The sequence below is a fragment of the Aplysia californica genome, unplaced genomic scaffold (assembly GCF_000002075.1).
Source record: "Aplysia californica isolate F4 #8 unplaced genomic scaffold, AplCal3.0 scaffold00781, whole genome shotgun sequence".
Lineage (NCBI taxonomy): Eukaryota > Metazoa > Mollusca > Gastropoda > Aplysiida > Aplysiidae > Aplysia > Aplysia californica.
The window spans coordinates 210,345-228,566 of record NW_004798051.1 but is presented as its reverse complement, the minus strand read 5'-3'; the positions used below and the strand labels follow the sequence as shown (position 1 = coordinate 228,566).

Sequence of the window (18,222 nt, the reverse complement as noted above, 5' to 3'; positions counted from 1 at the left end):
TCTCTCTCTCTCTCTCTCTCTCTCTCTCTCTCTCTCTCTCTCTCTCTCTCTTTCTCTCTCTCTGTCTATCAGGTATGACCATCTTTCTCTGGCTCACAAACAAAATGCTATCATATTCTTGGTGAGAAACGAATAAAGAGTATTATCATTGTCTTATTATAATTAGTTATAGTTACGATTCTGATTTCGAATAGCCCTCTAAATGCTTAAACCCTGTGTTCCCCTTGTAAGGTTTTGAAGTTTGTTTATAATTGATAAGAAAGCCCTTATCCGTATGAAGTTGTGTTAAGCTTTATGTATATTATTCACGTTCAAAGGGAACGTCTCTTTGATATCCAGTGAACAGCTCGATTTTTTTAAACACCCATCGATGACAATCAAAACTCCGAAACAGAGGCAGATTTAAATACTTTTCTCGTCGTAGATCTATCAATAAGAGATTGGAACTAAAATCTATGTGCGAGTGTCCTGGCCTGAAACTAGTTAGGTAATCAGCTTTGGAAATGATTGCAGAGTCCAAAGGGAAGCTCAACGTCAATAACAATGATACAAGTAACCAGGCACAGAAATTAAACCTAAATGTGTTTATAGACATCATCGTGATGGTGTGTTATCTTCTGTATCACTTCAACTATTTTACTTCAACTATTCTTTTAAAGTGAGGGTTGAAAAGGTAAAACTTTCCCTTTTGTTGTTGGGGTGTATATTTTTGTTGTTGTGGTTTATTGTTTTCATTTTCGTTTTATTGTATGAGGGCTGGTTTCACGGGGTCGTTGTCCCTTCTGTTTGCTCATTTCACAGGGAAGAAAGGAAGAGAGAGGGAGAGAGAGACACATACAGAGAGACACAAGGAGATAGAGACAGAGAGAGAGAGTGAGATAGATAGTTAAGATAGGGAGAGATCTAGAGCAGATGGTGAAGGGAGAGAGAGATGGGGAGCGGAGGGGAAAGATAAACGGAAATGAAAACAGGGGAGAAAGAGAGGAGAGAAAAAGAGACCATAGAAGGCGAGAGAGTTAGAAACAGACAGAGAGACAGAGAGACAGAGAGACAGACGGGCTTCGTTCCTGCTAGCAATGGTCATTTTTTAAAAGAACGTAATTATCTACACTTTATTATTGTCCTTTTAGAGACACCGAGGAAAGACAGATAAAAAGGACAGTGCGCAATTTTGTTTAATACCGTCTTTTTTCTCTACAATGTAAGACAGTTTGCTGCCAGGACTGTGTTTTAAAGCAACGGTCACAGACGCTATGCGCAATTCGTACATATATTTGAAGTGGTATAAGGCTACCAACAAATAAAATACAGGACATCTGACCTATGTTGTGTATATCGTTCAGTCAAAGCCTTACAACGTATTATAATAGCCTTATTGTATCATAGTAGTAGATTCTATAGCATTTCTTTACCTGGGAGTAATGAAAATCTTTTCAGCATAAACTAATACTAACACATTAAGCGTTTCATACACACACGCGCGCGCACGCGCAGGCACACATGCACATTAATATCATACACACACACACACATACAGTGACAAACACACACACAAACACACACTCACTCACTCACCCCCCTACCCCCCCCCCCCCCACACACACTCACACTCACATACATGACATATTCAAATATATATACACACATAAAAAATATATATATATATATATATTTATATATATTATGTATATATATATACGTACAACCTTCTTAATTTCAGCTAGCCTATGCTTATTACTCCACAGATTTGTATTCAGCCTTCCTCATCTCTGTAAAGAATTTTCTAGCAAGATTTTCGTAAATCAAAATAAGTACATACGCATTGTTATATGGACAATGGCATAATAAATCATCTCATTTCAATCCCATAAACGATTTCTGGCAAATCCAGTCTATCTGTACCAGACTTTCAGATATTTTTGAAAAGACCACCAGAGCATTTCATAGAAAATTACGTGAAGCCAGTCACGGCGATGCAGATTGCCACCTTTTCCTTCAAGCTGTTATTGTAAATGCATGTCATCAACTCATGACACAGAAGCTGTTCGTGGGATTTTACCCCCCGGGTGTAGCTCACACATTTCATGTCCGGAAAATGCGAAGGAAACGGTATAGATCTAGATCTAGATGATGGAAACTTTTTACTCAAACAACCATTCAACGTTTGGACTAAGAAGAGTACTGATATCCGATAAAAAGGATGCCATATCGCTTCCTCAGGATTACAAAGTTCTATCTGCTCAGTACCTAGTTTTGAAAAATTTGGCGTCAAAGATTTGGAGTTTCACATCATGTCAAGCTTTTTAGAATGCAATTTTTTGAATATCTTGGTACTGACTTCGAGGAATCTTACAATATTGATAGGGAAGACAGAACTTTTGATTCCTTACTTATGGTCTTAGAGTAACTCAAAGTGGCCCAAAATGTCAAATATAACTTTGTAATTCTGGTGAAGCGATATTTTAATAATATCCAGCATTGCAAACAGGTTGACGTTTACGTGAAACGAAGGACGATTGCTTGAAGATCAACGTAGGGATACAAGTCATAATATTTTCAAGACCCAGTACGATTAACGCAGGACGTTTACATTTTCTTTGAGAATGGGGAGCTCAGTTTACAGAACACAACTTTTATCATAAAAATCTGAGAGAAATTCATATTTCAAGCTTTATAAAAATAATAATATGCTAAAGATTCTAAAACGTATCACATACAAATCTTTGCCTTCACTCTGCTGAAATTCATTCGTCTTCAAGTACCAGGTCTGAAGCAGACATCTGCTATCGTACTTCGACAATAATTTAAGTTTCCTTTCTCGAGTACCCCTCAAAAGCCATGTCTTTGACCTCGATGCGTATTTCCTGAATGTAAAGCTACAAGAGTTGTTAAACAATTTCGAACTTTGACATAGACGTTTAGTTGTTCTAATCTACGAGTATTCTTTCAGTTACCAAGCTGTCAACAACATGTATGCACTTTTATAAGTACATCAGCCTGAGAAGAGAGGTGATACAACATACCAAACGTTGATGAAAAAACCCAACTCACCTCACAAACACACGAGATGTTGGTTCCGTCATAATATACATATTATTATTGTACTTTTAGTTATATTGCCTGCAGAACTTTGACGCAGTGTATGAACAAACGCACCTTATTCGAGGGTACGAAGAAACTAGGAGGTATTTGTGTGTGTGTGTGTGTGTGTGTGTGTGTGTGTGTGTGTGTGTGTGTGGTTGTGTATGTGTGTGCGTGTGTGGGGGTGGGGGTGGGGGGGCTAGTTTGTGTGAGACAGAGAGAGAGAGAAAGAGAGAGAGAGAGAGAGAGAGAGAGAGAGAGAGATAGAGATAGAGAGAGAGAAAGAGAGAGAGAGAGAGACTGTGTTGGTGTTGGAGTATAACCTCAGTGCGTGAAGGCAGTAAGCTCAAGGATTCCTGATTAAATCGCAGGTAAATCTTCTTAGATTCTTTTTCAAAAGGATATTAAGTTCTTTAGTTTTGGCAGGTTCCATGGTAAATTTCTCTAAAACTAATACTCTTATAAACATTTGTTTTAGGCTTTGCATTATAAACATAGATCTAACACTTTCCCACTACTTTAAGTGAATTGACATCTATATCACTCAAAGTATTTGACAAAGTTTATTTATCCTGGGTCTTACCAAACCCACATGTAATAGGATTTCACACATATGCACACACACACACACACACACACACACACACACACACACACACACACACACACACACACACAAGAGCACACACATACATACACAAACACACTCACAAACACACACACGCATACACACAAACATACACACAAACACACACACAAACACAAGCACGCACAATGTGGCTATATCTAAGAAAGAACAGATATATGACTGGAAAAGAAGAGTCACATGACGTCAGCGCCACCCTGCGGACAACCACTTAAGGTTTTGAAGTTTGAAGAAAATTTGAAATAAAATTTTAAAAAATATTTTTAATATAAAAATCCCCAAAATTGCACCATATTGCTAACTACAGCAACTTAACAGGCCAACAGAAGTTTGCAAATAGTTTTACCTCAAATTCCCTTTGCCTGCTGAGATCATGGTTAAGATTAGTAAAGAGCAGGGAGATTTTTTTATATAATATTTCCTAATCACCAACCAATTTCGTAAGTTTCGCACAAGGTACAGAAATAAAGTTAAAGTGACCTTAAGGACTTTCTTGGTGTCAAGGGTGGAAATGGTCCTTCAGTTAGGACCTGTAGAGAATAAGAACTAAATATTCCTTAACAAAACGACCACTTCAGGTCCAAAACACACCATATGTGCACTCTTTTAAACGTCACCAGGGTGCAGAATTCAGTAGATGAGCCCCATGAGACATAATCTGTCCGTAGACGATGCCTACAGCAATGACTGTCCTTCATCTCAACGGTCCACATTCTCGAGGCATATTTTCATCTACGGCTGTACCATTTTCGAAACTATCAGAGGAAAGCAATGTGTTCATGATTCCTCGGTTGTTTAAAAATCGTAAACATTTCCTGTATGACATTTGGTTCCTTGGAAAAGCCCATATTCACCTTTCAGGTTATATCACCTCAACAAATGATATGATATCTACTTGAGCAACCTCACCCCCCCCCCCTTTCCCTATTTCCTCTCGAAACAGCTCCACACTGTAAGATGTACAGGGTGTGTGGCTTTGAGTACTCATTGCTGAATGGGTCCTTGTGTTTGGCCATCACTGAACATTACGAACGACACGTTCAAATGTGTCGAGTCCAAAGGAGGACATATAGAGCATTGGTTCTCGGAATTCCAGAATTAAAAAAAACCCCAATTTTTTTAACTCTGTAGGAGAAAAGAAATATTGTTTAAAGGTTACTGGGATGGAAAGATAGATCTTTAAAATAAAAGGAAAAAAAAAACAACAACAATCATTTACTGACTTTCCTTACAAGATCGTTTAAATAGGTACATTTTGCATTTATAGGTAGTTTTTATAAAAGTCATTTCATTTCTGTTTTACGATAATAAGTTTATTCTCTGTGAATTTTATGTCAAACAAATTACTTTTGAATAAAGTGTACCTGTTCCCAATTATAAAATTCTAGTACAAATTGTGTGCGAGATATTGAGAAAAAAAGTTGTACAGTAGTTTAGGGGGGAGTGGTGGGTGTTTTAATCACCTTGTACTTTCACACGAGAAAGGCCCTAAGGAATCGGTTTCTTCCACGCTGTAAGGTTATTTACAAGGCATGCCTTATAAGTTTGATGTCTATCTTTGATAGTGAGCGGAGAGTCTTAAAATATACCAAAAGAACTTATACCCAGGGCCCATTGGGGGATCGACAAATCGATCGTAAATTGATCGCCCGATTCGAGGCCTGAAAACCGACGCGTTTGTTTTTTAGGCTGAGAGTGAGTCTGGCGATCAGTTTGTACCACGATGGTCGCTTTGCGCCCTCAATCCGGTTAGCCCCGCCTACCAAACCGAAATGAACCGAACCAATCATGCATGTGGGCACCCTGCATTACAGTCAAGAATGATCTATTATCGTTTCCAACAGTGGCATCAATGTCGTAGCACAGCACAATACTCACTGAGCTAAGGATGAGGTGCACCTTTAAAGTACATCAGAGTACCTGTAACAGTCTTTTCTCCTCCTGGAGAGCCTCGGCAGCTGACTTCAGTGTGGCATTTGTAGCATTGATGGTGGACATCGGATCCATACTGACTCAGAAGCTGTCTAATTATCTCCTGACGTTCTACCTGGTTTGACCTGAGAAAAAAGACAATGGAGACATTAACATAACTGGGAAATTAGTTCCGAACACCCACCTGGAGCAAACAAGAAATCAATTTTTTCATGTCCCTTACGGATTTTATTTCTGAACTCGTACCTTATATATAAATCTGAGTAGGCCTACGATCTGTTCTGCTACAGTAAAGGATGTCACTTGGTCGGTAAGAGCAAATTTTGACATTTTATCAAGTTTGGAATGGAGGCCCAATGTTTACTTTTACCGCTTTATCCACTTGTGGAAAAAATCATTCAAACTTTTCTCTGTTTATCTGTACATAAATACAGACTGGTTCAAAGTAAGATCTGGAGTACGACATGAAGACGTTTTCTCTCCCCTTCTATTTATAATCTATACAGACAATCCAAAGCTCAGAACTCCTCAATGAAATTATATTCTCAGGAGACCATGTCTTATTGATCCAAACCAACAAAGCCTCCAAAATCATGCTACCAAATTGAACTACAGTTGCGAGAAATTTGACATGAAAATAAGCACATCAAAAACAGAAGTTATGAAACTGAGCCGAAACCATAGTTCCCTGCACATCCATGTCAACAGTAAACAACTGAAACAGATGAAGGAATCTAAATAATTTGGCAACACTTTTTCTGAAAACGAGTCCATAGACAGAGAAAGAGAAATGAGAACTCAAAAGGCCAACGCTGTCACCTACTAGCTGCACCCCTCATATCTCATCCAAACATCTCCATGGACGCAAAGAAGCAGCTTATCACTTCAACATTCATACCAACATTATACTACCAGTGCCAGACCTGGACATTAAGTAAAACGTATGAAAGCAAAATCACTGCATGAGAAATGAAATTTCTCCATAAAACCATTGACATCCCTAGAGAAATGAAGAAGTAAGAGCAGTTACTCTAGCACTGAGTTCTGCCTGCATTTCATAGAAAGACAGAACAAAATACTTTAGCCACCTATTACGTATGTCATCAAGCAAGCCAGCCTCGAGAGCCTATAACACCACGTACTCAGGCTATAAAGGAAGAGGAAGGCCATGCAAAAGGTGGATTGAAGGTGTCAAGGAAACCCTGACAATTGATCGTAATATATTGCAATTGAAAGAGCTGCGGAGCTGGCATACCACAGAGAACTGCATCTCCCCTCGACGCTTAGCGGCAACAGAGGATGAAACAGTAAACATGAAGTAAAACGTCAGTAAGTTTCAATACATTTGACATGTGGAACTAAAAACCCAGCTCCACTGCACTGGTGTGTGTGGTGCAACAGTTATAGGTGACCGCCTTCTTTGCAAAAGACGCGAGTTCTTGTCCTACGTATGGAAGGATTTTATCAAAATTTTAATTTCTCATTCTTTCTACCGGGATCTCGGTATCCACTCTGACATAATAATTATCGACAATTTTTCCATCATGTTAGAATTTTGGAATAGAGCAAAAGCTGTTAAAGTTTGCAACACCTTTTGAGGAAGTAGCGAGTTAAAAAGCTTTATAATATAATTTTATTATTTCACCAAGTATTACAATGCAACGATTTTATTTATTGTGCTGAGCTCGACCATCAACCATCTCCCACTTCCCCCCCCCAACCAGAGAGAGAGAGAGAGAGAGAGAGAGAGAGAGAGAGAGAGAGAGAGAGAGAGAGAGAGAGAGAGAGAGAGCGAAACAGACAGACAGACAGACAGACAGACAGACAGACAGACAGACAGACAGACAGACAGACAGACAGACAGACAGACAGACAGACAGACAGACAAACAGACAGACAGATAGGCAAATAGACAGACAGACAGACAGACTGACAGACTGACAGACAGACAGACAGACACGAACTTGCAGCAACGCCACTGAACATTCAACCTAGACATACCATTCAAGCCCTTCGGCGAGATATGACATGATAGCTCGAAGTCTGTTAGATACTCAAACGTCAAATAATATTAGTTTTAGATTTCAAAACGTGGAAAAAAGAGACTTTGTCTGTCTCGTAGGTTCAGGCGTTCACTGGAAGACGTCAAAGTACAGAGATGGACAGACGTTGGATCGGATCACCATCTGCTGCTGTTAGCAAAACTCAAGCTTCGTCTCATAAAGCATGGGAGCAGAACAGGACAAAAAAGAATGAAGTTCCAAGTAAGTCTTTTAGATGGACACAAGAAACAGGAGTTTCAACTGCAATTGAGGAACAGATTTCAACCCTTGGCGGATCTTGGTGAGGAAGACAGGGAGGTGGATACACACTGGAACAAGGTCAAAGAGGTCTTTACATCAACCTGTCAAGAAGGGCTCGGTGGGAAGAAATGGGAGCACAAGGAATGGATTAGTAAACACCCATTGGATTTAATTAGGATACGAAGAGAGCTGAAGGTAGAAACGAATGCAAGTAGAACAAGAGGGTCAGGAGCGGCGGCATTGGAGAAGTACAGGACAACAGCTAAAGATGTAAAGAAATCACTGAGAAAAGACAAGGAGGAATTCATGAAGAGGCTGGCTGAGAAGGCAGAGGAAGCAGCGGTAGGAGGGCTCATGTGAATCCTTTACCACACCACAAGGATACTTTCTGGAAAATACGGGAAACCTGAGGTAACAGTAAAGGACCAAAAGGGGAAAACCATTTTTTGGAAAGGGAGCTCAGTCCAAACGATAGGTAGAGCATTTCAACAGTCTCCTGAACAGACCACCACCGAGTAACCCACCAAACATCCTGCCAGCAAGAAATGAGTTACCAATCTGCTGTGATGCTCCTTCAAAACAAGAGATTCTGGATGCCATTAAGAAGCTGAACAAAGGTAAAGCGGCCGGTCCAGACCAGATTCCACCTGAAGCCCTAAAAGGAGATGCCAATGTGACGGCAGACATCCTCCTCCCACTGTTTACCAGGATCTGAAATCCTCCTCCCACTGTTTACCAGGATCTGAAATGAGAGCAAGTTCCCAAAGGATTGGAAAGAAGGACACCTCGTGAAACTTCCAAAAAAGGGGGATCTCAGCAACTCCAGCAATTACAGAGGGATCACTCTTCTCTCAATACCAGGTAAGATCTTCCACAGAATCATTCTGGAGAGAATCAAGGCAGCAACGGATCCAAGACTACGGGATGAACAGGCTGGTTTCCGGAAAAATCGCTCAACCACCGACCAGATTGCCTCGCTGAGGATTATTGTGGAACAGTCCCTGGAGTGGAACTGCCAGCTGATCGTCAACTTCCTTGACTATGAGAAGGCTTTTGACAGTATAGACCGAGCAACACTATGGAAGATACTGAGAAACCACGGAATCCCACAGAAGTTGGTGAACCTCATGAAGAGCATGTACGAAGAGACAAGTTGCAGGGTTTACATGATGACCCGCTCACTGACAACTTTGACATCAAGACTGGTGTGAGACAGGGATGTTTATTATCACCGTTACTCTTCATATTGGCAGTCGACTGGCTGATGAAGGAAACCACCAGAGGACACAAAAATGGCATACAGTGTAGCCCATAGACACAGTTGGACGATCTGGAATTTGCAGATGACTTGGAGCGTCTGTCACACACTCAGGAACAGATGCAAGACAACAATTTTAAAAAGTCTATCAGAGTCTGGTGGATTGAGGATCCTCCCTGGAAAGTCGAAAGTCCTAAGGATAGATGCACCGCAAAAGGAGCAGGTCACAGTACAAGGAAATGCACTAGAAGACATCGAATCCTTTTACTATCTTGGGAGTAAAATTCACAGAGAGGGAGGAACAGGCGCTGAAATAAAGTCCCGCATTGGAAAGGCACAGGCTGCATTTATTTCTTTGAGCAGGATTTGGAGGACCAGGATTATCTCATTACGAACACAGCTTAGAATTTTCAACTCAAATGAGAAGTCAGTCTTGTTGTATGGATGTGAGACGTGGAACGCATCCCACACGTGCATAAAGAGGATCCAGGTTTTCTTGAACAAGTGTCTGAGGAGGCTGCTGAGGAACAAATGGACAGACAGGATCACCAACGAGGAAGTATTAAGAAGAACCAGACAGAGCCCGGTCAGAGAAGAGATGGGAAGAAGACGTTGGCGATGGATTGGACACACTCTCAGGAGGTCAAGCAGCTGCATAACAAGAAAAGTGTTAGATTGGAACCCACATGGTAAAAGGTCATGGGGAAGACCTCGTGGAACCTGGAGAAGAGTCACAGAAATGGATGTAATTTAAAGTGGGAAAACGTGAGGTGACATCAAGCGACTAGCCCAGGACGGGGAAAGGTGGAGAGTGTTTGTTCGTGGCCTATATCCTGACCCAGGGTGAGAAAGGCAATGATGATGACGATGATGATGATGTCTGAGGCGTCTTTGTTTCAACAGAAACCGATGTCTCTGACTAGCATAGCAGAAGAGCATTAACCTGAACAAAACACACAGACAGTGGATAATTCCAGTCATAACCTTTTTCACTTTCGTCTGTTCGCGTTAAAAGCAAACTCTAACTCATTTATTAATTTACCTATGCCCACGCAAGTTTGTGGGGCACTTCTCGCAGGCCAGCGAACAAATAAAAATATAGTTGGGTTTTTGTTAAGATCTTGATCCAGTTGTTAAAAAGAGGTTTTTGTCCTTGTGTCCTATTTTGAAAAACGTTCTTTGGATGCATGCACAGGATAATTAGTATAAATGACTTACAGTAATCTTGCCTTCAAATTGCTCATGTTGAGACGGAGACACCACCTTAACGCTAAATTTTTGTGTAATCCCCACGTGAGTCTCGAAAATTACTCATACCGTCTCTTGAACGATGTTTCTTTGACGTACGCTAAAGTGTGTTAAGGGCAATATATTATGTCGACTGTTACATGTTTTTAGGTGCCTGCTGTAAATCACCCTTTTTTTACCCGCTTTAGTCTTGCATCAAAGAAAACGCGTGGGAACCTTAGTTTGCAGTGACTTCTATAATATGGGCTTTTAGATGCTGTAGGTCATTAAACTTTTAGACCCGTATGCAAAGAACTGAGAAGATTAAACAGGGGTTTCTTTTTAGTTTGTTTTAAGTGCGGGCAGGCGAAAAAGAACAAGCTATAGCAAGACAACACACATTGTCCATCGCTTTCCAAAACTGGTTGCAAACACAAAACTAGTTAACCCTATCCGTACGTCGTGTTTTACTATCGTATTCATACGACGTGGGTAACTCTGTGACACCACTTTCCAAATAGGAAATTTACTCAGTAATCCGATTAATACGCTTTGCATAGTAGTCATTCAAAATGATTTTTTTGAGAAGCATTGGAAGTTTCAAAGAGATCTCCGTACTAAAAGTACTCTAAAATGTGAATAATCCACCGCAGAGGTACAAAATGACCCCAAGGCATACGGATAGGGTTAAAGAGCTGCTACATTCGACGAATTCGACCTAAAAAAACAAAGCCAAAATATAACAATTTTTTGACCAACCTAGGTCGTAGCTAACAAACAAACTTCTCGATCTCGGACATGAAAACATGATAATTGAAAAATTACGTATTACCAAAGGCGTCTGCAGATGACATTGTTTTGTCATGATCAGTCACAGCTTTTTACTTTCCTTATACCTGACTTTCAAGCCTTGCTGACACCGTTATATGTTTTCTAAATTTGTATTCTATTCTTTTTTTTCTCTTTTTTTGGGGATTATTTATTTGATTTTTATTTCATTGTTTTATTTGATTTTATTTGATATTATTTTAATTTGTTTTATTTTAATTAATTTTGTGTGTGGTTTTTTTTCATGTATATTATTTATTTTTTATTTTTTTCTAGGGGAGGAGGGGGTTATGCATGTAATTTAGAATACTCCTTTTGTTGTGCATGTCGTATATTTCTACACTCTGTCTTTTCTATTCTTGGAGGCTGCTTTCCCTTGATATCCGATATTTTGTTCATGGCCGAGCAAAAAAAGTAGGTGAGTGGTCGGAAAATGAGGGGGAGTTGGTAGGGAAAGTGGTGATAATAGTGAAGGAGAAGAAAAAGAAGCACAAATCACCGAAAGAAATTTTTTTTTTTTTTAAATAAAGAGAAAGTATCTTGATGAGAAAACACAGGGTGAGACACCATTGTTACTTTCAGTAAAGTCTGTACTGGGGTGAAAGGTAAGGACCACTGTGTAATAATTAACGAGCTTTGGCAAAAATCTCATTACTTCTGTCTTTGTAATTGTTCCAGATCTAGAGTTTTCTTTCCGATTCGTTTTTTATTTTTTTCACACTGAAAGGGATAAGGGTCCAATAGTCATTCATTATATTTTTGTTTGTTTTTGTATGCTTTTTATTCAGCAGTAGGCCAGACTGAATTATGAAAAGGCTAAAGCTCATGGTCTAATTTTGAGACAGACCAGAATTATTTTTAAAAGAAAAAGACAACCCCCCAAACCTGCCAAATTTTCAGTCACTTTTATTTCAAGTTAAGTGAAAATAAGTGTTATTGTGTGATTTGCACCTTCTTTCCTATCAAATAAGTATCATCCTTCTCTCACCTCCTTTATTTTTGTGCTTGTTGTTCTCTGGTAACACCTCTTATATGGCTCTATTGCATTGGAAGTACGTTGAGTATCTGTACCTCTTACATATCATAAGAATTATATACGTAATACACTATTGGAAACTGTCAGATGCTCCTTTTTCTACTAAGCAGATGGTGTCAGTCTCATAGAAATGGGCGAGGGACCTCAAAAAAAGTAAGTGCGGCAAAACACTTAATGCAAAAAACTATAAAAGTTATGCACATGCCATTATTCAACAATTTCAACTGTGCGACTTGGGTCGCTTTCTTTACTGCAGTCTTCAAATAAAAAGATTAGAACTAGAATCTATATTATTGTGCTCCCAAAATAATTTCCGAATAGGATTGAGCCAAGATCTGGATTATGCTTTTCATATTAATCTGACAAAAGAAACAAATTAGTCAACAGCGCTATGTTAAAAATTTCTAACATACATATATCTTTGCATCACCGTGCAGGAAATTTCGATAGGAAAGCAAATTAAAGAACCCTTACTGCACAGATCAAACACTCACTTTTTGCGCAAACAGCATAACAGAATAAGAATACCAAGAGATTACCATCCAAAATAAAACAAAACTATTCACTGTTATTACTTGGACACAACACTCTAGAACAATCGTAACCTTGTACAAATCTCCGCTGTATTGGAAAATCTTAAAGACCCCTGCCTAGGACCTAGTCCTGCTTGCTCCACGCACCAACAACGTTAACTTGATCTGATGCATGCTCTAATATCCAACAGTTATCTCTCTCTGTTGGTTCTTATACAGGGTATGCCACGAGAGATAACGCTCTTATCAGCCTCGCTGACCATTCATGTATACGGGCCATTATTTATTTATAATTCAATCTGAAGTGAACCAGGTCTCAGCGACAAATCTGCATTTTGGCTATTTTTACCTCTGAAGTGCGGATACTGCCCCATACAGTAATGTTACAACACGTTCAATTTTGTATGCTGGCCTCATAGAGTAGGCCATAACCACACGGGGACGCACGTTGTGTTCTACGAAATAGGCCTAGATCTTCATATCAGACACAAACTAAGGATCTATTGTGGCTTCAGTGGCCCAGTGGTTAGGCTAACGAACTCGTAATCTTGAGGTTGCGGGTTCGGGGGTTCGAGCCGCGGGACAACGTTGTGTCCTTGGGAAAGGCACTTTACACGAATTTTTCCTCACTTCACCCTGGTGGGAATGGGTACCTGGCCATAGACAGCCAAAGATCTTGTCATATGTTAGTGTTTTAGCGCCTATAAATGGCTGCTTGCACTGTATCCTTCCCAGTAAGTTGAGGTTTTTTCAGAATGCTCTCAGGTCTGCTGGGGGGTATAGTATAGATTGTGTGGGGTTTTTTAAACAGAGAGGGGGGGGGGAGAACTGACACAGAAGTAGTAGTAGTAGTAGTAGTAGTAGTAGTAGTAGTAGTAGTAGTAGTAGTAGTATAACAGGAACAAGAAAAAGAAGAACAACAAGAACAAGAACTAGAACCAGAAGAAAAAGAGGAAGAGAAGATTTGACTTTCCAGCTCGTGTAATGCATACATTTATGTTCTAAAGTATAACATAGATAATGTATGTCCAGAGAGCTTAACACCTTTACAATCTACTGCAGTAACCCGGTCAGGCGCTCCATTTGTCTGCTGGGACGTGGTATACCTTTCACAGTGGGTTGGTTGGCTTTGGCGGGCAGGGCCGAAACACACCACCTCCAGATTGACCTAACCAGGTTTGATAGGGGTGTTAAACACCTACAATTACGACAGTTACTATGCCAAACCCTTAACTTCACAAGACGAGACAGGCGGAGAAATGAAGAAGTAAGAGCAACTATCGGCATTGGTTCCTGTTTGCATTATATAGAAAGACAGAGAATAAAATGTTTTGGCCACATGTTCCATATGTCACCTGGCCAACCAGCCTCGAGAGCATACAACACCAAGTACTCAGGCTATAAAGGAAGAGGAAGGCCAACCAAAAGAGCTGCGGAGCTGGCCTACCACAGAGAACTGCATCTCCCCCGACGCTTAACGGCAACAGAGGATAAAAAAAGTAAAAGAAAGTAAGACTATGCATTTTGTTCAGTAGCCTGGACGGAAGTAATTAAATCCTCTTGTTTTTCGCACCTCCAATGCGTTGGCAAATTTTGCTGAAGATGAAATACATTGTTACTCACACCTTAACCGGAAATACCAGCTTAACAACTCATGTTGGAGTTTAAAAGGTACAATTAAAAAAAAACAATTCGTCCGCCAATACCTGACAATGGCCAATGTTTCTGTAGAGGTAAATATTTCTTAAACCAAATGAAAGAAATGGTATTAGTGTGGCTTCTGCTATCGCTAATGAGACTAATCAAACTTTTGTCATAGAATATTATGCCACATTTTGAGTTTTTATAAGTTGCATTTACATTTGTGGAAGTGCATAGCTCGTGGGATTTTCTCTTGGCTTTAGCATTTCTAATTTTTTTGTGAAGCCTCATAATAATATTATTATTTGATGTCCTCATAGATTGCTGCTCTCCAATTGGGTCTATCAGAAGCTAGCTGACTAAACTTGACCGTGGAGCCATAAATTTGTTTTTTTTCTCCTAAAGTAGACAAATTACGTCATGTATGTGTTAAGCTGTTCACGCTTTTTACCGGCGTAACTGCAAATTTTATTGTTGAGCTCTGCGTTCTTGCAAACAGAAGATGCGAGTGAAATTCCCTCACAGTATTTTCTACGCCTTGCTTCTGAGGCATATCCTACAAAGCCTCCGTTTCACACGGCTGGAAAAATCGAAGCAGCCGACCTCCTAAAAAATTTAAAGCGCGTCAAAGAGGAAAAAGGACAACAAAAGCTAAATGACGGACGCTAAACCCCGAAGACAAAAATGAAGATAACAAATATCTTACAACCTCTTAGTTAATCACATTGAGGTGAAAATTTGTTGACTTTGACCGGGCGCAACAAGCAAAAAGTCCTACTTGCTGACATTCAGTAAGATTAGATCTGAAAGAGATATCGTATAACCGGGGTTGCCAACTCTCTCGTCAGGTACACACGGTCTGTAATTACGTGACTTGAGAAACTGACCTCAGTCTCTGATTATACCAGAACAAGGAACAAACGTTGACCCCGCCCCCTCCCAAGACCGCCTGCTATACGTTAGCTGTCCAACAGCTTATCCTGGTCAAGAGGCAAACACGACAAACCAGGTTGGTGAATTAAAGTATGTTTGTGTGTGTGTGTGTGTGTGTGTGTGTGTGTGTGTGTGTGTGTGTGTGTGTGTGTGTGTGTGTGTGTATGTGTGTGTGTGTGTGTGTGCAGAAAGAGTTGGGGGGTTACATAGACACAAAACTAGTTGGCCGTTGTCTGCGCTTTCATGTTATCAGTTTGCTGCTTGTATAACATTGTTAAGATTTTATTGCACATAGTTATTTCACTTTATTATTATTGCACAATTTGTATTATACTGAACGTGCCTTCCCGTGTGGTTGATGCTTCAGTCCACTTACCGTTTCTGAGGGCATACATCAGCCATCCTGATCCTCCATTCTATTGACTATAAAAGGAGGCGGAAGAGTGGCAGAAAGAAAACATTCTCGAAGTATAACGTCCACTGAGCATAACGTTAGCCACAAAAAAAAGTTAATACGTTTTGCCACGCAAGGAAAATATTTTGAAAAGGGCAGTGGCAGACTTCAAAAAGAGCTTGATAAACGAATTCATTTCCCTTGCATTAGTTTAACACCTAACATAACAATGAACATTTACATGTTTACCAGTTGCTCCGAATACGCGTCTCAACACTGTGGGATTTCTAAGATCTGTTGCTGTTGTTGTTGTTTGTTTGTTTTGTTTTTTTACTTAAAGGACCTTCAATCAAGAGATTGATACCAGGAAAAAAAACTGTTAACATTTATTTACCCGCTGAACCAACCTGATCATTTTGGGAGGAAGGAAGTTTCGACCCTCTTTCGACTAACCCGGGATGAGTGGGACACAGTAACCGAGCACAAAGAAGGAGATACCCGATGAAACAGAATTCCTCTAATTAGAATAAAAACCAAGACTTTAGCGTAGAAAGAAGAACTATGATGGAAGAGACGGCATGTATACACACACACTCTCACAAACACGCACACACACACACCTATTATATAATATATATTATAATATAATATTAAATAATTTATTATAATATACTAAAACACAACATAATATAACATAATATATATATATATATATAGATATATATATATATATATAATTATTTCTCTGGTTTGTGTCTCATACCCAGATAGAGTGTATGTGATTGAGTGCTCCTGAGAGAGAGAGAGAGAGAGAGAGAGAGAGAGAGAGAGAGAGAGAGAGAGAGAGAAAAGAGAGAGAGAAAGAGAGAGAGAGAGAGAGAGAGAGAGAGAGAGAGAGAGAGAGAGAGAGAGAGAGAGAGAGAGAGAGAGACGATGGTGATTGGGGGGGGGGTAAATAGGTTCATCAGGACTGGTCTTCTGGCGATACAGCTGACCACGAATCCCTTTCATAACTAACATAAAAAGAAAAAATACAAAAGGAAACCACCAAAAAATAAAAACCAAACAAAATAGAAAAATCTTAACTTGGTCACATTATTGAGTCTGCTTCGTCATAGCTTAGAAGAGCCAAGCTATGCATACATTTATGGTTAACGCTTCAGTCAAACATTTAACCGTCGGTTTTGGCAGATTAAGTAAGTTCTGCACCACTGGATCCAAGGCTCTACAGTTCTTTTCATGTTTTGAAGACGACCCATTTGTTAGAGCAGACTCAAAAATACAACAATCTTTAACAGGAAATCGTAATCTGAGATTGGATTTCGGCAAAAGACAGAAAGAACGGAAGAATGCGAAGTACTTGTTTCAGCACAGATCAACAATAGACCCACTAAAGGTGTGCGAAGATTGCACATCGTCTCGGGCCTTTTGTTGGCAAGATGTCCTTCGGGAGAAAAGTTGAGGTCGGATAAGGACCAATCAATTACAGATTATAACTAAATTTATACGAATTATCATAGATAACTCTAATTCACTTACTCGTATCAGCTGGATGCTCCATATAATTATCAAACGATGACCAGAATTGTCTGTAGCCTGGTGTACAGTATAGCGCTTGTACGAGGTCTGACCAGAGGTCAGTGGGTCAGGCACAGTGTGATAGCAAACCGATATAACTGGTCTACTGGGACTGTATTATTCTATATATATTCATTTTACTCAGGACGTCGCTGGGGTCGACTCGGGTCACTGACTGTGTCCTTAACTGAAGAAGCGACCTTCGGTTTGGCCGATTTTGGGCCATGCTACGTAAATTGAGATGTTGGCTGATTTTTTAAGGTCTGCCTGTTCTATCTAGGTCTAAAGATAGCAAGGAGACAAAAGAGAAAATCTTTATTTACTTCGAATATTGTCTTGGAAAACATGAGGGTGGGTCAAAATGTATTAAATTTTCACAATAATTATCGTTTTTCTCAGTGTCATTTTTTGCAGCTGTACTCTTTCCTTATTTTTCATCCTTTTGACATGAAACGTTTAGGAAACATAGATAGCAAGGCTCCCATTAATGTAACGCAGAGTTATTTGCAAAAGAAAGAAAAGCACTGTTCCTTTGGCAGGCGATAACGAAACCAACAATTATAAAAGGTCTATATACACGTTGGGAAAATTCTCTATTTTTTTCTTTTGCACTTATTCAAAAATGCTCTCTGTTACGTTCATAGGAACATTCAAATATTTATAGTTTATTTTCAGGATGGTGGCTGTTTCTACAACAACAGTTGTAGCTATGCAAAAAATAAAAGTATGAATTAAGAAATGTTTCTATGACTTACTTATAATAATATGTGTACTTGGATTTGATCTCGGGCAACAATAAGATAAAATGGACCTCAATGGTCGCTCCCCCTCC

The 18,222-nt window shown here is 39.7% G+C and overlaps 1 protein-coding gene across 1 annotated transcript in view; it reads right to left on the bottom strand.

Annotated features, from left to right (window-relative positions):
- The window catches only part of LOC101859363 (cholesterol 25-hydroxylase-like protein 1, member 2), a 16,695-nt gene extending 10,961 nt beyond the window's left edge, over nt 1–5,734 (bottom strand). Inside the window, exon 1 of the mRNA XM_013088644.2 lies at nt 5,648–5,734. Coding sequence (XP_012944098.2) covers nt 5,648–5,734 — 87 coding nt within the window. The remainder of the gene's footprint in view (nt 1–5,647) is intronic.
- Between the last annotated feature and the right edge of the window lie 12,488 nt (nt 5,735–18,222).